Below are 20,701 nucleotides of genomic sequence, written 5' to 3'. Positions count from 1 at the left end.
GCCCGTAACATAATTTTAGCCGTCCACATGAGCTCAAATTAAAAGCTGGTGTTGATACGTTTAACAGAATGGCTGGGATGATGGATTGGCAAACGCCAGCGCTAGACCGTCCGCGTTTTTGAGCTCTATAGCACTTGATAGTTGGAGGGTATTTAGGCTTTTCGGCTGACTCTCAAGAATTAAAGCTGTCATGAGAATCAAATTTGACGTACCAGTTACGGTCTCTGATAGAAATATGTTTCAATTTTGCCTTGGAAGAATTGCAAAAGATTACCGTTTTTTAAATATTTTTTTTACAAATAAGTGCTCACTCATACAGACGTCTAATGGAAATAGATTAAAATCAGAGCTCTACATTTAGTCAATTAAAAATCAAGTTTTGTCTACTTACGAAGAAATTGATCATATATCTTCCATGAAACCACGACGAAAACAAGCTCTAGTGATCTGCTATCTACCCAAGAATTGTTCGAAAATAACTCCACACGTTCATACCAACCAAACAAGCAATATAATTCAGCCGATGGAATTTCTGAACTCGCCCTAACATTTCGCAACGAGTGGCGCTTTGTTAAGGTTCGATTTCTGCACCAATAATAGTTTTTCTTTTGCTCTCTGCACTACAAACGTGTCCCTCCTCCCTTTCCTCGGTACGAAACGTGCAAATGTGCACCATCCAACAACACAAAGAGCAGTTCACCGGGTTTTTTTCTTTTTCTTTTGAGCTGAAACCCCCCATGCTAACAAAAGCCTGCACATCCTCACATAATTATAATCCCGTTCGACAATGGCATCAAGCGTGCGACCGAACCAAGCGATGGCAAATGAAAACCTGCACGCTCGATTATCTGCTCATGATACGGGTTGCCGGCTGCTGAGTTGCGGGCAGCGAAACGATTAGCGAATGGTTTGAAACATACCGTACCACTCGGACACGTGCCGATTCCGTGCCGATGGTAGGCAGACGCGGAACGATCGAGTCCCTTGTCGACATCCCCATTATTAATAGAGCTGAGGGTTGCAAATAATTGCCGAGCTTTCAATTTTCCTAGATCCAGCCGATGAGCGAACGGCGTTCGAAAGACGAAGCTCGCAGCGCACACACACGTGAACACATCAGGGAAGAGGAATAGAAGAACGAAAAAAAACTACGCGCCTGGCACGAACTGTATACTCCTACTCACGGAGCCTAATAGAAAGCAGAATGGCCATCGCTAACAAAAGCCATAGAACCCCGAAGGATCGTTCGATGACAGGATGAAGCGGAGAATCCGTTCACCATCCGTTTGCAGAAGGGCGAACATAACCTCGGGACACAATAATACAAATGCCTTCCCGGGCACGGTTAGACCACAGTTCTCGACCGCTATGTTTAGCCTGCTTTCGCAGAAATATTTGTTCACATTCTCCCAACACAATGCATCGGAGCCTCGGATGTGTGTGGGTGTATGTCCTAGCGTTGTATCGTTTGGAGCGCGCATCGGGAAGGCTTAGCTGGACGTCGCTGCCAACGCTAACGCGCTGTCCCAATGGGTCCAATTTGAGGCGTACGGTTTTGGTTGGTCCGATCAAAGAAAAATCGCCAGAGTACTTGAAAAAAAAACCGTGCCGCCGAACAGGAATGAAGGCACTAGACACTCGGAGAACTGACGCAAAAATCCCGAAAGGGATCATGTTGCTCGAGCCCGGAGTAACTTCACACAAGCAACAACTGTGTCCCGGCATCACTATCCCGACTTTCAGACAATCGGATTCCAGCGAACGTCGGAAAGTTTACTGTTCCGGCAGCTCGCTGTGTTGCTGTGGCAGCGACAGCACTTCCGAGCGTGGGTCGAGGAAATTATAGGCAGGTGGCAATAGACACAGCACTTCGACCATGAAGAATTTCGGGAGCAAGCAACAGCAACAAGAAAAACTGTCCCCCAACGAGCAATATAAAACGGAATCGCAGCCGCAAAAAAAAACAGAAACCCCCAACGACACAACTATGCTTCTTCGTGGCGATATGTCGCTCGCGCTATTCGGTTTCGGTGGCCAACCCTGCGGTCACACCCGATCTAAACCGCCACCCAGGAAGAAAAAAAGGGGACGTGCAAAAACCCGTAATGGGATTTGATTGAATGAGCTTTCGGTTTCGGTGTGCTCCATCTCCATCAGGCTCGGGCTTGATCTTGGGACGAAAATAAAAAGAGCTGTCCAGGAAAATTTGGCTAAACGAGCCTTGTCTCACCGCAGCGAATATCTTTCGAAAGACGATCACACCAAGCCCGGGCAAGCAACAACCTGCCACCGCAACGTTCCCGTGGTGTCTCACGAACCGGAACGTACAAGTGAAAATTGATTGCGGTAATTTCGGTGGACGGACGTCTAACGCCACTACCGGTTGCTGTTTCTGCCCGGACGACGGATTGACTTGTTGCTAAAGTCTGTTTCAGAATTCGAGCACACAACCGGCCAGCCTCGTTAATGTCCGAATTTTTCGGTGAGTGGTTTTGCTAGAAGAATCTTATCGTGGTTGGGTGAAAATTTCTTCCTGCTGTGTCTCGGAGAACTCAGGCGGGTCTCTCGATAAACGTGACCACGATCCATCAAGTACCGTAAATCACTCATCGTTACATCAGTGGTCCATAAATCGTTTTGGGGGAAGATTTTCTTTTCTCTTCGCTCCTTCGCGATCGTTCGAATGGCTTGTGTTAGCAAGAAACTTTTAGCCCTTTGGGGAGTTACCCAGAGGACGCCCTTATTTTATCGCCGAGACTGCCACTTAAATCGACTCATTTCGAAGCCGAGGTGAGGTGAGTGATTTACTAAACCGTCTGCATTCCGAGGTTTGGTTTTTGCAATTTTGGGATCACAAACCACAACACGATTGATTGACTGGGATGACTGGGATACGCAGGTTACGATCCACCACTAGCTCTTCAAATCACTACCAGCTACTAACGGTGAAGCTGAATGTAGCCCGACTGTGGTTTTGTCTTCGTTTCCAACTGTTTACTGTAGCATTGTCAAACACGGGATCCGATTCATCATCACCACTTTATCAATTCGTGTTTCACTCGTTCCAGCTTTTGTTGGACAACCCTATAATTAACAAAACAATGCGATACTATCTGCCTAAAGGTTTCGCCCCTCCTTAACCGCTCGCTTGGGGATGGTAATCCGCTTAGCTGAAATTCTTACACAAGCGTGTACCCTAAATCGTACTTTCGCAATGCGATTTAGCCCTCCTGGAAGTGCTCCCGGAACGGTTTGGCCCTTGGTGGTTTGAAGCTGGTTGGAGACCTAATTCTGAAGTACCGACAACCGACCGACGTCTCCACTAGATGGAGGGTGTTTAAACGATATTTCTTCCAGCTTCGAGAGCTGCTCGTTCCTTCAAACCTCCTCCCCACCCCCCTTTCCCTCCAGTCCCGATTGATTCCCGGTATATTAATCAACGCGCTTATCGATGGCCTACAATCTACCGCTTTTGTGGTCAGGGAATTTCACCTACCGGCAAACAAGCAACGAAAGCGCTCGGGAGATTAATTATCTGACGGTAATTAATAGAGAGTAGGAGCGTGAAGTGTGAAGAAGAAGAACTCGAAAAGAATCTCATTTGCTGGCGTGTATCGTTTTGATTTGCCAATGTGCCTTTTTGCGGTTTGATAATTCTTAAACGCGTCCTTCCGAGCACGAAGATGATTAATCGGTCATTTTGCTTTAGACGGTCACCGGCTTATCAGTTCCGGGGGAATCGTTTCTGGAGCTTGAATCTATTAGAAAAGGCAAGGAGATACCGCCTTGTAACCTGGTTCGTCTTACTAACGTTGGCGGAAAAACTTTTCAGACACCGGTATTGTATGTAACTCGATCGCAAGTTAAGTTGGTGCAAAAAGAGTTCAATGTTAGGTAAATTACGTTATAGCCCATATTTACCCAAAAGCTCCTAAATGGTTCATTAAACATTCAATCGCCTATTACAGAATCCCAAAGTCCACAAAAACGTCCATTAAAGTGGTAAAAACTCTTTGCCGTCGGTTATGAGCTTCACTGAAGCCATAGCACACAGAATATCGAATCTCTTGGGACGATGCAACAGTGGGAAAGTTTGCCACTCTTCGAAAATTGTTACCTTAGTGGTGTCAAGTAGAACTTGGAACTCTTAAATGAAGAAAGAAAGGAATGTTCCGAAACAATCAATAATAATGTTGACCATATTAGAGCAAAAAGTAAATACTAGACAAGAAAGTAGGAAATCGAGTTGAACGGACCACAACAATGTGCGGAACAACGCTGTGGACTGTGCAAGGCAAGCTCCAATTTTCCGTCTTGGAACATACACCATTCACAGAACCATCTTGGACAGTTTTTCATTGAAGCAAACCTCGTTTCCTTGACAGCTGTATCCGCAAAAGGAGTTCCTTAAGATTACTTTCACTTATTACAAGTCTCGTGAGATCCGAAGAGAAAAAAAATCCTACTCCCAATTGCATACACGGTCGTGACGTTTGACTCGGTACAGGCCCGCCCGTCATCCACAGCCGATAGACAATTTACTTCGTGAAGAAAACCTCACTCCCACACACACACGCACACAAAACACACAGTCCACGAAACGTCGGTCCATTTCATGTTCAATTAAAAATCAATGAGCGACAACTTAATAGGATTACTTTCCGCCGGATTCACTCGAGCCCGCATCCCGCACTCGCTGATCATCACATCCGATTATACCGGGATCCCTTTCCCGGTGCTCGTCCGTGTGCTCGTCCTTCAGCTCGGGGAACATCGCTTATCGATTGTTTTGCTTTCATCAGATTAAACTTTCGCCATTAGACAGACGACCCGACCGACCGAGGTCCGCCGCTGATTGTGATGTTGACTTATGCCGCCGTCCAGAACGATTGGCCGGTGTGTGCGAGTGCTTTTTTTGTCTTGCGAACGAGCGCGTGGGAATGTGGCTTTTCGCCGAAAATACTTCACTGTCGAGACTGTCCGTCCGTGTTACCAATTCGCTATTTATTAAGTAAAGCCATGGTGGCACGACTGGCCCTGCTGCGGTTGTCAGGAGTCATTTGGGCTAAATTTGCAAATCGCACCAGACCGTGTTTGGCTGGGGCGTAGAAATTGGAAATGGTGTGGGCAGTCCGAAGTGAGGTGAGCGCTTCAGTCCTTGCAAGAGATGGATTAGCTAGATGGTGTAAAACTGCTGTGAAAGATTATCATCAGAAGCTGCCGTCTTTGCAAGGGCATTGGGTGTACATGGACACGAGCAGCAGATGCGAACGAGAGTAAGCGCTGGATAAACATACTTATAGCGAGTCTTCAGGTGATGAGTTTTGTTTTCAATAACCGTTTCCTTGAAGTAGTAACATTAATTTATTGCAAGGTTCAACATTCCTTTGGTAATGGATGAAGAAATCGTGTGGTAAAAGTTGCTATAAAAAACGGAAAACTTCAACTCCAAGTTTAAAATTGTGCTATAAAATGCTCATTTTGCTCAGATGCATAACTGGAAAAAGCTCAGAGACACCCAGTAATCAAGAATTTAAATTTATTACAAGTACACCGTATCGTTGAACCCGCCGACCGACCGTGCATCCCAGCACCAGGAGCTAAGGAGATAATGGCCATCAACTAAAGCCACTATAAGCTCGACAGGCTGGTCATAAACCGCAAACCCCTGGACCACTCTCTAACCAAAACCTTCTCTACTCTTCAACCAACAGAGGTACATCTGGCATCGATATCGATTTAAGGCGCGTCGACATTGATCAGTGTCCGCAGAAGAACTCCCCATCTGGGGCACCCCAGCCGCTGAACATTTTCGCCGGCACGGACAAATGCAAGCAGCGAACGACGGAGGTAAGTTCTCACTCGCCAACGTGCTCCTGCTTGTTTCCTACATTTTTTCCCATTTTTTCTTTCGTTTCGTTAAGATACACTCTCACTCTTTCTCTCCCCATATACTACTCGGTAGACTTTGTGTAATAAAATTTACAAACATCGCCTTCTCTGTTTAACTTTCAACCCCTAGCTATCAACAATGGAAGCGAAAAAAGGGATACGGCTTTTCTTTTCTTATTTTGCTATAATTTTGTATCCAAATATTCCCTCACAGCAATCATGCTTTATCTTTCACCGCGCGGCCAACTAGCCCCATGTGCGAACGCGAAAATCACGTTAAAATGGTGTTTCCATGGGATGGCAATAGAAGAAGAAGAGAGAAAAAAAAGCTCGAGCGAAAAGAAAAATCAACCTTCCTTTTAAAACATTGCCCCCATTGAAAAGAGCGTTCGGTGTTGCCATTTCGCAAGCAAGGAAAAGCTTCCCAAGTCGTGCCTTTTTTTTTTGTTATTTTACTTCTCTCAGTCTGTATTTATATTCGTCCGTTACTGTAGACATTCGTTCCTTCCGGCACACAGACGTGCGAAAGATGTAAGCAAGCAAGCTGGCAAGGAACAAAAAAACCAGACCCTATACACCATACGTAAATTCTTTTCGCAGGGGGGCAAGTTGGGTTTTCTGTTGGGCGCTGTTGAATTATGGGCGTCCCATTAAAGCTGGCCAATGAGGGTGTTACACCTCTCAACGCTGGGGCTTAGTTTGTGCTCGCTTTTCGTGCGTTGTCGTCCGGTGCGCGCTTTCTGCCGGTTGAATTCTTACTGGGTGGGGTTTTCATCGGCGCGGAAACCCCACACGAGGGGTAAAATAGAACTTGAAGGCGATAAATTTTCATTGCTTTCATTAGTTTTAATTAATTTAATGCTGTTTCAATGTTGATGTTGGGGCCGTGCCGGTTTTTTTACAGTACTTTAAATATTTATTTTTCTTTACTTGAATTTGTAAACGTGAACTCGAAGTGCATTTCCGCGAGTTTGGAGCTTTTTTTGTGTATACATAATTCTTTATCACTTTAAGACTTTATAACACCATGCCGGTGAAATGCGACTTGACTGTAGATTTATTTTGACGTCCCTATTTGTTTTTCCCTTTAATTTCTTTTACAGTATGGAGAAAAAAATTTACCTAAAAAACTTGATTTTCTTCTCTCTTTTCCAGTGCACACCAATTCCCGGGCTTGGCTTTCGCCGTGGGTCCTATCGGTGCATCTGCCGAAAGGGATACTATTTCCCCGATACGACGATCGAGCAGAAGTACTTCAACGGTAGCACGCTGGAAGAAGAGTATGAAAAACTTATGCTGGTAAGGAGTCGCCCTTTTTTTTCGCCCCAACAATCCGTGTCAATCAAAGCTTACACAGTGGGTGTGTTACTCATAGAAATGGTCCCCTTTATTTTTCACTCCCTTTCAATCGCTCAGAACGAGTACAGCACCTACAGCATCGCGAACTCGTACGAATGTTTACCGTGCGCCGAAGGGTGTGACTCCTGCGAGGATGCATCGCCGTGCGTGGCCGCCCTGAACTGGCCGATGCGTACGTCCATCCTGGTGCTGGCCTGTGCCGTCATCGGGCTGCTACCACCGGCGGCCGTGTTTACCTTCAAGTATCAGCAAGTGAAGGTAAGGACAGCGGTGCCGACGGTTTGCATTTAGAATGCTTGTTTACTTTTCATTTCGTTGCCCTCTGGACGAGTTTTCGCTGTGTGTGTGTGTGTGTTTACAAACGTGTACGTGGTGTGAGATGAAAAAACTTCAGCCAGTGCCGTATTGTATGACGCGCTGTTGGTGGGGTTTAATAATTTTAATTTAAAGCAAGTTTCTATAGAATAGGCACAGCTGGTGGAAAAAAGGAAAACGTTTGTTTGCTTTGCACTGTATGAAACACAGGTTTTTAATCTATTAATTGAAGGTAGTAAAACATAATGTGACGTTACCCGGTTTTTGTTGGCATTTGTTGTATGATGGAATTATTTCTTTTTTCCGAGAAGCTTTAAAGAACAATAAAAAAATCTATAATACACTTCGTTCTGCAACCAATGTAGTACTGTAGAATGCAGTAACTATTTGCTATATCAAGGTTCCTTATTTTATGACTTTCTTTGCATTTCAAAAAAATTTGGTTGTGTATTCTTTTGGTCTTCAGTGAAATGTTTTTGTAGAGCTTAGTGTGTTTTTTCGTAAAATTACATTTTGTTTTTATTTATAACATTATAATGTTCACACTTATTAAAATTAGTCTATTACTTGCCAGGCAACGAAACACGTATTTTTTTAATTTCCATCAGATTTTCCCGAAATCTATTTAAACTCCTTTAAACTAATAAAAAACTATTATAATGATTTTGCTGGAATGGGTATTGGTTTTAATCATGGTTAGGTAATTTAACAATAATTATTTTTAAACAATATTAATCCTATAAGCATAGCAACTAAAAGCTTAAGCAAAATGTCGATTAACAACAGCTGTTCCAGAAGCAAATATTATGTATTTTAAAGACCTCAGTTTAGTTAATTGAATATAGTCAAATTTATAATAAAAAATGTCAATTTTACTTTTAATCAAGAATTCGTTGTACATGAAAGTAAAAACTCATAAACAAATAGTTTTGGGAAGTAGGTCTTATCTTACCATCCAGATATTTGCCACAACCCTCCAAAAGCAAGTTGACTGTCCAACAGCGACACTCGTTAAAGACACATTTCAACAGTAAACTCTCATTAAACTGATGAGTTCTCGTATGAAACAGTTGAAGTTATATGAGGTAATCTCCTTCAATAGTGTGTTTCTTTTTTGACATTTCATTGAGTCTTTAGGTCTATTGCCTGACGAGTCTGAGTTTTGGGTTTTAAGTAACTTCAATATGTTTTGAATCGTGGATTACGATCTCTTGGGTCATGCCTGCCATTTCTGGCTTACTCGACTTAATGATACCACGTAGTTGGATATTCAGTCCTCAGTTCGGGGGAACGGTCTGGATGGGATGTATACCCCGTTCCTGCCGTATTAAGACCGGCGCTGTTGTCGCCTTACCACCGGGTCGCCCATAATAAATAAAAATAATACTTCAATAAAAAATTTACAGTATAACACATAACTTGCATGAATTTTTTCGATGAGTGCGACTCTCACTCAATCTTAGTCACTTTAAATTTATAACATAAAGTTATTTCATTTTATTTAACCAGTAAAATGATTCTTTACGAATAAAAAAATAGTAAAATGTAACAAATTCATCAATGTAGCAAACACTAGTTGAGCAGCCGCTTTATAAAAAAAAGATTTGATGTGCAACGAAAAGTATTGGCATCAGAGCATAATTCTCGGAAGAAAGCGCTCGTCAATATCATCAACAGTTTCAGATTTAGCCCAGTTTTTCTGTTAACAAACATCATTCGAGTTATCACTATTCCGTGCTCCGCTTTCTCGTACCAGGAATCGTAGGAATTATGATGAATTCCTACCCCGTACGCTAGTTACGTTCTCGTTCTAAAAATATAGATACTTGACACCGACGTGTTGTTAAGCTCCTGCCAGTACAGTGGTTTTCCCACATTTAATTTGCACTGAAATTGAACGACAGCCAGCGCACGATGCGTCGTCCTGCGTGGGCTTGATACGATTTTTTTTTCTTTTTTCTTTCCTCCACAAAACAAACAAAAAACATGCTCATCTACATATGTTCACACCACAGGATGTGGTCAAACCAATGAATTGTCACACTGTTCCGCGAAGGGGGTTGACGATTCAACTCATCGAACTTTGTGGTTCGTGCTGCACCGGACGGACCTGCTGTGCAGGCGTGTGCGATACGTTGCTCCGGGTGTTAGCACCTGACAATCACAATGAAGGATATCCGCGTGCGTAACAGAAAATGTAAATTACTTTTTTTTCCTGGTTGGTTGGTTGGTTGGTGCTCACTGCATCCATCCATCCAGCCATATCCCGCTGACTCGGTTTCGCGCCCTGCAACCGACAGCGCAGTGAATATTTAAATCACAAACGGTCTTCATACGTGCCGATGAAACCGAAGAAGGAAATCATTCGTTCGATGCGGTGTATGCTTCCCACCTTCGCCTCCGTGTTTTACAGCACGAACGCCAAGGACGTTTCATTAATTTATTTTTCTGCTGTACAAATTTGTTTGTGGACGAAATCACACACTTGCGAGGTGCCATGGGTGCGAGGTGTCAGTGACTGATTGGATGTTTTAAAAATGCAACAAGCTTGTGGCGCTGTCAGGTGCACCGTGCGAGGTTATAATTGAACCACTTGCGGAAGCCGCAGCAGGTTAACAGCAAAAAGGCTTTAATTTTTGTTTTACGCGTATCATTTTAAAAGCTTTCAGCCGTCAATTTGCTCTTCCAAGAGAAACAAAAGGATTCTATTTAAATTTTCAAAACGCTAACCGTATTGATTTTTATTTTCACAACACATTTTCCCACTAAAAAAAAAACCCTTGGCCAGCCTACCCGTTTTTCATCATTGCTTTCTGATCGTTGCAGTAAGCTAAACCCTTTAAACCGATTGGAAAACCTCACAATAAAACGAGCAGAAAAAACGATATGGTTGTGCAAAAGCTGGGCATCTGTCCAAAGCCACGATAAGCGGCCGACAAATCCTGCTTGTGAAGGCAGCCATTACGCCTTTCGTTTGATGGTGTTCTGCTTTTTTCTGACGATGTTTTTTCCTTCTCACTACCGCCTCCGTTTTACACTCCCCCCGCGCTCTCCCCTGTCAACGGATGGAAATTCAATTCGTACAATTATTTGCTCGGAATTTGCACCAAATTAAATTGCACCGGTTTGTGTAACGATTTTTTTTTTTGAGACGAGCTAACCCAGCAAACAACAGGCAGAAAATAGCAAAACAACAAATACTTCAACACTTCTTTCTGCAATTATTTTTTTCTTTTCTGATTTTCCATTACAGGTTGTACGGGCAGCAAGTCCAGCGCTGCTGCGTGTAATTGCATTGGGCGCATTTTGCATTTATTGTACGGTAAGTTTTCACGTTCACCATTCGCCGAGCTTTTTTACACACACACTTTTGTTTTGCTTCTTTCCTTTACCAGAAACCCGCACCAAACGGAAGGCATGTTTTAATTTTACCTACCTACCTAGATACATACATACTCCCTCAAATATCCATTTAATGCTTCCCGTTTTTGGTGTTTTTATTTTCGGTAATTGCTTCATTGCACTCACTTTCAGCTCGTTTTTCGCGTTGTTCAGGCAAGCAAAAAAAAAACAGGGTTCAGGGTCACGCAACCCCCTTTTCCAAAGCATACATTAATCTTTCGTTTCATTACATTACAAATGGCGCACTCGGTCCTTCTTCTTTTTTTTGTCGAAAGTGTTTTGCTTTCTCTCTCTCTTTTGGTTATATTTTTTTGCACTTTCAATTGCCTTTTGCAAATGCCGTCCGCTCTGGTTCTTTCCCTTCTATCGGGCGGCACAATTTAAAGTAAGATATCTTAATTTTATTCCATTTCGATTTTATGTGTTTCGTGCTCATCCCTTTTTTGCGGAGGTGCTGAACATTTTTCAACGTTTGGTCGTATTTATTTAAGGAAAAAAATAACGACTTCGAACGCAGCTATTAATTTGCAATTAAAGTACGATGTGAATATGTTGGGGCCAATTTTAATGTGGATTGCTGCAGGCCAAAATACTTTCGATGCATTAATAATAAAAAAAATTACACAACTGTAACTATTATATTTTTTTATAAATTGTTTCATTTTTATGCAGTGAACGATAAACCTTCTTTCAAACTTTAATTTCGAGACGCATAATTTATTTAAGCACGATTTTTTAAATTTTTGTGCAAAAAAAAAATAGTGTGATTAAAGTATGAAACCTTTTTGCAATTATTAATCATACGACGAGGTGGCCGAGGCGATAGTGGTGCCGGCCCCCTCATGACAGGACCGGAGCTTAAATCCCATCCAAAGCACCTTCGCGATCGCAGGGCTGGCTATCTTAGTAAATGGTAAATCAAGACCCAGAATGTCAGAAATTGCGGGCCGAAATTATAGGGCAATAGATGGAGAAGAATCATTGGACGGTGGGACCATTTTGATATTATTTATTGTGAGTTGTAGTAATAACTATATGCAATATCATGCAACGCATCTCATCAATGCATTAAAAAGAACCTGAATGATTAAACGTAAGCTGAATCAATGTAAAACATGAGCTTAAAGCAAGTAAAACAATATTGGTGGGACAACTTTAACACTGTTTATTGTGAGTGGTTGTAAGAAAAAAAATCCTAACTTGCCAATATTTAATTTTATTACCTAATCAGTACGGCCAGGCCGTTCTTTATGAGAAGAAAAAATTGAAACCGAAAATGTGAGTTGCATCGAATCAATTTTTGATTCCTAAATACTAAAGTTGAATCTTATTTTGTGAATCCTAAGCATTTGAAGCATCTAAAGCGATCCTTATTTGTCCCTACAAGCACTAGTCCTGCATGAGATGGTCAGCTGTTTTTAATTGGCAACACCATCTCACGCGCATAGAACTGCATCAGCCAAACCATTCATCTACAAAAATTTGCCCTCTCGCCCGGAAACGTAATCTGCATCCGTGACAACTATCCGCATCCGACGACGCGATATCGCCTCGACGCTAAACTTCCGTGCCCCTCAGCACCATAAACAATTTGACGTAAATCAAAGCTCGCTTCACATAGTTTTCAACACCGAGGCTTGCACCTGACGGTGATAATATTGTGCCACGGAATCCTTGCTGCCGTATCATCGAAGCCGGTGAAACGGGTCAGTGCCATAATAAAAATAATTTCCTCCATTTCGCTTTCGATTCATTCGCCACAAAATGATGGAAAAGCGGAAAGCGAAAAGTGAAAGCAAATTAAAAACTGCCCACCCTTCTTCTACCCCCACTGACTGGATCCCCAGGATGTGTTTGTGTTGCTTTGCTGTTGTTTCTGTTCCGTTGTTCGGGTTCGGCAGCACGGTACACAAGACCATGAACAGCAATATTCGCACCGAAACGGTTGCCGAGCGAAAAAGGGAAAAACAAAATCTAATTTTAACTTCATTCGAACGCGGACAGAATCACTAATTACGTTCATTTACATAACTAACTGCTGTGCAAACGGGTGATGTTGAAACAAGCGAGGTACGAATGCTGGGTGGAGGGAAGTCAGAATGCCGGTTCGGGTTTTAGAAAACTGTCCAGTCCGTTAGAAATAATTTTCCCTTCATTGCTTTATCTCTCTTTTCATGAACCAAATCCACAAACTCCTGGTACGGGATTTATTTCTCGGGCACGGATGTACAACATTCGGCAGTCGGTTGTCATGTATCCGCCACCATCGCTCTACTCCTGCACCGCCCGCATTTGGTTGCGGGAAATTGGCTTTTCCCTGACGTACGGAGCATTGATGCTGAAAACCTGGCGGTAAGTATTCCGCTCCGTGGCGGCGGGAGTTCGCGTTGGACCGATAGCATTCTTTGTAAACAGTTTTCCACTGGTAAAATCACAATTAACTTGCTTGCGAGTGTGTAACTATGGTAGCCGTGTATAGCAACTGGCAGCTGAACACAGCAACATGGGAAAGGGCCAGATATTGGACACGGAAGAAAACGCAACGAAAGTAAATAACAAAATCCAATGTAAAACTGGTCGGCCGTGTTTACAGCTTAAAAAAGCGAATCCCTTAACCCGCAGTTGTTTGAGTAAAATCATCAAACGACAAGGATTTGTTGAAGACATGAACAAAAATACGAAAAACACCAAATACTACCAGAAAAAGATGTCCAAAGAAGTGAACACACTAAAAAACATTGAAGCCTGAAGATGTTTTTATCCCTTGTTTTTTTTTTCTAACTCTAAATCTTTTCCACTTGGTTTTTTTTGTGCTACTCTTCCACAGGATATCGGTAATTTTTCGCGTCCGTTCGGCGAAAGCGGTCAAAATTACCGATGCGTACCTGCTGAAGCGTTTGGGCGTGCTGTGCGGTTTCGTCGGCATAGCGCTCCTCGTCCGGACGTTGGTCGCACCGCCGGTAGTGATCGTTGGCCGAACCGCGGACAACCTGAAGGCGTTCCTGTGCAAAACGGACTGGTGGGATCATACCTTCACCTCGAGTAAGTATCCTGCCGCGATGATATCGTTAACCCGGGGAGCAGAAAAAAAGAAGTGGAGAAAGCCGAGTTAACGGTTGAAGGATTAATTAAAATGTTCTGGCCCGTTAAATTGGCTTCGGTCCGGTTGCTGGAGTGTTGGTAGCGGTTAGCTGAGGCTTTTTTCCTTCTGAAGGGGGTTCACCATTACATTAGTTGTTGCTGCCGGATGCATGCTTAAGTAGGTCAGCTGTGGTCAGCCGTGAGAAAAAAAATTAAGGCCCATGATTTAAGCGGCCCGAAGATAGGATTAATTTGAATGGTGCGAATAAGCACGAAGTGTTCGCTCTTTTTTGTGGTTATTTCGCGTTTTTGTCTGTTGTTATTGGTGGATAATAATGACTAATTGAGATGCTTGGCGTGTTTGTTTTTTCCACCAACAATAATAATATTAGCTTAATGAGGTCATTTTAAGCAAATCGAATTTCATTGATGGGAAAACTTAGATTAGCAATCCCTTTCATTTTACACGGTTCGTTTTGACCCATGTAATGGAAAATTATGTTGGGCGGTTATGAAGCAGGACCAAATTCAAATCCGATCCAGACCGCCTCCCTGTAAGCAGTGCTGACTACCTTGCTATGGGTAAAATCAACTCTCAGAAATCCAGAAATGGCAAGCCGAGACCCCTCGAGGTTGGTAGGTGGACCGATTGGGATTTGAACCCCGGTGCTGCCGTATGAAAACCGTTGTCCACTCCGTATTACTGGAAAGTAATAATTAAGGTAAATTTTGAACACATTTTTGCTTCCAACCTGTTAAAATATAAATTACACAAATCAGTTCATCCTGGAGCTCTCAGACAATTTTTCGGTTTATCCTTGATCAATCTCTTAGTAGAAATTGCAAAACCGATTATTAAGTTATTGTAAACCTCTCGTTACTGTAGGCGAGACTCCATTATATGATTGAAAAGTTTCTCTAAAGAGCTTGCCTTATTCTAAAGCCAATGGAGACATTCTCCGAAGTGATTCCATAGTTCCATTTTTGTTTTTTAGAAAGCTTCTTCCGTTTTGAAACATTTCAAAGATCACCATTCAAGGGATTTTTATTAACTTTTCTCTTATTAAAAATTCATTTACACATTTGAAAGGTATGAGAACACCTAATGTTAAAATCTGCAAGCCTGCTTAGTCAAATTAAGAATCAATTAGGAGAGTATAAATGTAAGCCTATTATGTCTTACAAAATCTCACCATTTCCTGCTTTATTTGGCAGAACACGTCTTTTCTGGCAGTCCTGCAAAAAGGAAAGCATCAAAAGACCCTTAAAAACACCCCGTTTCTCACTGTTTTCTTAAGTTCACTGACAAGTAAATTAAAAAACCCAATATCTACTCCAAAACATACTGTTTGTTTCTTTGCCCCAAACATCTGTTAAGTGTAAGCCATTTTTCTCCACTGCACGGCATCTACTGTATAATTTGAAAACTCGGCTATTAACACCCAGAGCCATTACCAAGATGCTAGCAAAACAACTGCATAAATCTTCACACCTTAGCAGGATATTTATTGGCTCTACCTGGTGTTCGCTCCTGGAGCACTGCACCACTGAACTCCTTCTCTCCACTGTGACACACTTTGTAAAAGTGATCATTATTTTTCTTCCAGTTCAACTGAAACTGTAGTGTCTTAGCCTTCCTTTCTGTTCCTGTTTGCTACCGTAATGTTTAAGAAAAAGGGGTGAATCCAAAACAGCTACACAAACCATTTGCTTCTGTTACTGGCTCTGCTGCTTCTCTTACAAGAAGGCATTCTTTCGAAAGCAGCATGTTACGGCTTAAATTACTGGCACATGTTGCTGCAGCCACCGGTTCGCGCAGCCTTCCGTTTTTTTTTGCACTATCCACTTGGTTCATGGCGCGTAAAAGTTGCGCTTACGATATTGAACTTTTGTGCCTGGCAGGCGCACATATTGTCAAACACGGGGTGTGCTGCATATTGCGCTCCGTAGCTGGCTTCCCGACATGCCAGCTGGCTGTAAATCTGTCGGCAAGTACAGTGCACACTGCTCACCTGTACGGTGCTCGAGTGCAATGCAAACCTTATCCTGGAAGTAGTGAGGAGTAGCGGAACAAAAATGAAAAAAAAAACTAAAATGAATAACATAAAGCAACACCGGCTGCTTCCAGGATCAAGTTCAGCTTTCATAAATTGTGTCAAACTTTTTATTCCGAAAAGAAACAATCTGCAGTAGAATCTGCTGTTTGAAACTCGCGAAACCACCCTCCCCTCCAAGAAAAAAATCTCCAACTTTGAAAAGTTTATTTGAACTCGCTTCACTACACTATCTTTGGGAGTATCTCTATAGCTTGCCGGGATTTTTTGTTTTGTATTCAAGTAGTTCAGATTTATACGCTTTGCCAACCTTGGTCAGAATGCTGCTTTCATCATAAAACAACAAAGAACGTGTACTGTTTTGTGCAAAAGTTGTGTTTTACATTTTTTATTCCCTTTGGTGTTTTGTTTTGTTTATTAAATTGTAACGTGTATGTTTTTATCGTGCATCGACACACACAAACAGACTCGAACAGTCCGGAACAAAAATGTGTTTACGCTACAAGCGTGACAGGGAGGGAGAACGGTTAGGGTTCGCGCAGTCGGTCGGTACTGCATCCATGTCCGCATCATAAAGCAAACGCTGCACTTTGTTGTAAATAGTATATTATACCCTTCGTGTGGTGTGAGGCAGCAAAAACCAGACAATCTCGAACTAACGCTAACTTTCTATCCTTTCTTTTCATGCCACTATCTTTATCCGCCTGGTGTACGGACACACGAACGACGCGTGTTTACTTCCGGATGCTACGATGTACCGCGGGTCTTTGCAAAATATGACCACAACAAAAACTCTCCCATTCCTCCAAACCCACCAACAATGGACCGCCCACAGTGGAGGTTCTGTTTCTGGCCTGGGGCGTACGGCTCTGCATCATGGTACGGAAGGCACCGTCCGAGTTTAACGAAAGCCGCTTCATATCGATGGCGATCTACAACGAATTTCTACTGACCTGCTTCCTGAATGTGTCAATGTGAGTATCCGACCCTAATGAATGTGTGTGTGTTCGCCCGCCAATGAATCGTGCACTTTTGCTGACCTTTCATGTGTTTTGCTTCGGGTTGAATGAAGTTTTTGTGATTTTTTTTCTCTGGATTTTGTTTATTGTTTTGTTTATTTATTGCTTTTTTATTACTTTTACGATGGGTTTTTGTTGCGGATGTAATGCGGATCCAATACCGCAAGGGATGCATTAAAAGCCATAATCAATAGCAAGGCTGTTCATTGTTATATTTTGTGTGGCGATAAGCCGGATCCGGATGATGAATAAAAATTAACAAATCGAAGAAAATTTCATGCAAAACTTGAAATTCAACAAATGGAAAAATGATTTATTCATTTATAATATTAAAAAATATATTTTTTGCTCCCTCAAGGGTTTATTACTGAACACAGCAAAAATCAAACCAGAATCGGTGTAGATGCACAGTAAAACTCAAAATATTTCCCATAAAACTCTCCTTGTTAATAAGCGCCCACTACACCCGAACATTAAAAAAACCCCTACATCGTCGTAAAACCCGTCTGCCCTCAGGATATCTCGATTGAATATTAATTTGCGGACATTGGCAATTCCGTACCACGTGTTTCAACCTCCGCTGCACAGTTGACCAATTTGAATGAATAATTTAAACTTGCTTGCTCCATGTGTTTTTTTTTCTTTCATTGTGTCTCTTCCTCCTTTTTCCTACCATAACAAGACGTAATCGCAAATGAAACGGTTTTGTGAAGATTAATTATACATTCTGTGTGTTTCGAATGTGCCCCACACACCGCACCGGATGTGGGTGCTCGACAAATCGATACCCGCGCTTGTCACACTGAGTGGCAAAGTATGGTCGGTTCATCGGTCGGAAGCAAATGAATATTTTAATATGGAAATTATTATCCTTAAACACCTCACTTATCATTGAACCGGTTCGACTGGAGGGGCTTTTTTTGCTTTATCCCTTCATATTTCCGATGACTTTGCCGGTGTGTGTGTGTTGTACAACTTGTTACTAGCCAAATGGTTCATTTTCATTCTGTTCATAAAGCTCGTCGGATGAGCAGAACTGTGTTAACAGTACTCGAAACGCTATTTCCTGTTCACATCCTTCCATGCATTCGTTACTTGCCTCTCCTGCTGGATGATACCGAATAGTGCTGTGTGCTAGGGAAACAGATTGCTACAATGGAACTGTACATCAGGACTGGCAGAGTCATTTGTTTTTCTGTGCTCGTTCGTCCTCGTTCCATCCTCAAACCCCCTCGCGCGAATAGCACATTCTTTAATGCATTCCGGAGTTAGATTTGAATATCGTTGGTGCTTAACTTGTCGTTGGTGTAGCACTAGTGTAGCGAAATAGAAAACCCATCATCACATGATCCAAATCGTTGAATGTGGCTACTTTTTTTGTTTTGCTTTAGAACATTGATCTTTTTGCTATCTACCATTCGCACGTCGAGCGCAACCCATACACACGCGTTAACGCTTATCGATTGGTGCATGTGTTGGATTTATGGATTGGAAAACTGGGCTGATACGGGATGGTACAGCACCCTCATCGATCCTTCCTTTGCATGATGGGTTTTTAATGTTCATTCTTGACCACCACCACCACCACCTTTCCATCCAACGGACTTCCATCGTGATGATCCCACCGGGATACTTATCTGCTAGGAAGATTTTTTTTTTGGCTTATGGCCAGTTCATGGAGGCGTTCTGCCGCTATGCAAATAAACGCCATCATTGATATTCAAGGCAGGCAAGTATTTATGAGGGGGAAAAATGTTGCTACTGCTTTGGCCTGCCGTACCGTCGCCGTTCATCGCTTTTAACGCTAAGCTGATGGATAGTTTAAAGGGAAGGGAAGTGTTCTGGCCAACAGCAGGATTTGTTGTTTGAATCCTTAAAGCTGTCTTAATTGTTTTAGTTTTTTATGCGGTGGGTGTTGTGAGTAAGTTGACTGTATATAGAGTTTCAATCAACAGTTTTTTTTTGTAGAAAATAAATCGAAACATCGAGATTGAAAAGCGTTTTTTAAGGGTGTGATCGTTCCTTAGAGAACAATTCTTAAAACGAGGCTTCTCAGATGTGAAAGCAATATTCACAACTTTCATGGCAAACTTTTATGGACATACAGTGATGGACAATAGAATGAGACTACGATTATATCTGATTTTCAAACGTTTGGCTTGGAAACTTCACAAGTGAAAATCAAATCAAATTTTGGCAAAAGCATTTCTCAAACCAAGGTCTGCCCGGTTGTAGACGCGACAACGGCGCCGGTCTTTCTTCTTCGGCAGAACCGTGGTTCAAATCTCATCCGGACCATATCGCCATTGTGTGGACTGACTATCCAAATAAAAGGTAGTGGTATTATCCTTATGTCTAGTAAGCCAGAAATGGTAGGCATTACCTAAGAGGCGGTTAAGCCAGGGAAGAAGATCCTCAAAATCTAAATTTTCTATATCAGTTTAGCTTTACTAATAAAATGAGTCAGTCACTCATTAAAAATGAAATGCTCTTATAAACTAATTTTTTTGTTAAGTTGAAAAACAGTAAGAGCCTTAAACTAAAATTAAAATTTTGGTTGAATATGGAATTTGCAGTCCTACCATTTGAAGTTCAATTTGCATCATCAAATGAAAAGATCGGTTGATTATCTGCTGTTTTGTTTTAAAATATATGCTTAATTTTGAAACATAATAAGAAAATATAAACCGGGAAACGAAATTGATCTTCAGCATCATCAAATCATCTTCATCATCGTCGGGTTAAATAAGGCAACCGTCAAGAGCTCAGTAAATCATAACACATGCGCTGAAAGCTTTCTATGAATTCATTATAAAAAACGTACTGCTTTAAAACGGAAAGTATCAGGACCGACCCCAAGCCCGTAGCATCCACGGTGCCCAGTAACTCGTCGAGATGTTCAGAAGAAACCTCATGACCGACTATTATCAGTCTACTCGAGAAAAGGTTCATGCATCACCGGGTTTGACGTAAGACGACCACACTGGGCACCACCATCACCACCACCATTCAATCCATCTTTTAACGCAACCAAAACCCGCAGGAATGATGCCAGGGTTGCCCTCTTCATGGCCGGTCCAAAATAAATAGATTTCATTTTCTGGTCATGTCTTGCTTCCAAGGACCGCTCGGCGCTCTCTTGTCTTACTTCTTCTAGCCTGCTAGTTTCCCGTTTGCCGAGAAACCGTGCAAAGGATGATAGGATGTGGTGATGGTAGTGGAGCATAGCAAACAAGAACCAAAAAAAAAGGGGGCCACAAAAACACTCAAATGCCCACTCATCCGCAGGATGAGATGAAACACTGTTCCCACACTAAATGGAAAGACGGAAAATGTACACATTCTTTAGCGCCACCGGGAAAACAAAACGATTCCGAAAGGCACCACAAGCAGAAGAAGCTGCTCCAGCAACAGAAACAGAAACATGGTGTAAAATAAATCAAGCTCTCAGTCCCAAGGACCCTCCCGACCCTTCCGCATGGTATAAAGTGAAGGGAAGGAAAAAGGCGAACCATGGGACGAACAAAAAAACGAAACAGAAACACGGAACCACCGGATAATAAATCGCTCTTTCCCGCT

At 42.3% G+C, this 20,701-nt stretch overlaps 1 protein-coding gene across 3 annotated transcripts in view; it reads left to right on the top strand.

The window, feature by feature from the left end:
* Positions 1–20,701, top strand: part of LOC118511351 — a 102,565-nt gene that overhangs the window by 69,133 nt on the left and 12,731 nt on the right. For all 3 annotated transcript variants that reach the window (XM_036054312.1, XM_036054310.1, XM_036054311.1), the window contains 7 exons: positions 5,715–5,850; positions 7,048–7,191; positions 7,309–7,509; positions 10,820–10,888; positions 13,211–13,320; positions 13,796–14,010; positions 16,939–17,077. In XM_036054312.1, coding sequence (XP_035910205.1) covers positions 5,715–5,850; positions 7,048–7,191; positions 7,309–7,509; positions 10,820–10,888; positions 13,211–13,320; positions 13,796–14,010; positions 16,939–17,077 — 1,014 coding nt within the window. The remainder of the gene's footprint in view (positions 1–5,714; positions 5,851–7,047; positions 7,192–7,308; positions 7,510–10,819; positions 10,889–13,210; positions 13,321–13,795; positions 14,011–16,938; positions 17,078–20,701) is intronic.

The sequence above is a fragment of the Anopheles stephensi genome, chromosome 3, assembly GCF_013141755.1.
Source record: "Anopheles stephensi strain Indian chromosome 3, UCI_ANSTEP_V1.0, whole genome shotgun sequence".
Taxonomy (NCBI): Eukaryota; Metazoa; Arthropoda; class Insecta; order Diptera; family Culicidae; genus Anopheles; species Anopheles stephensi.
This window is presented reverse-complemented; position numbering and strand designations above follow the sequence as displayed.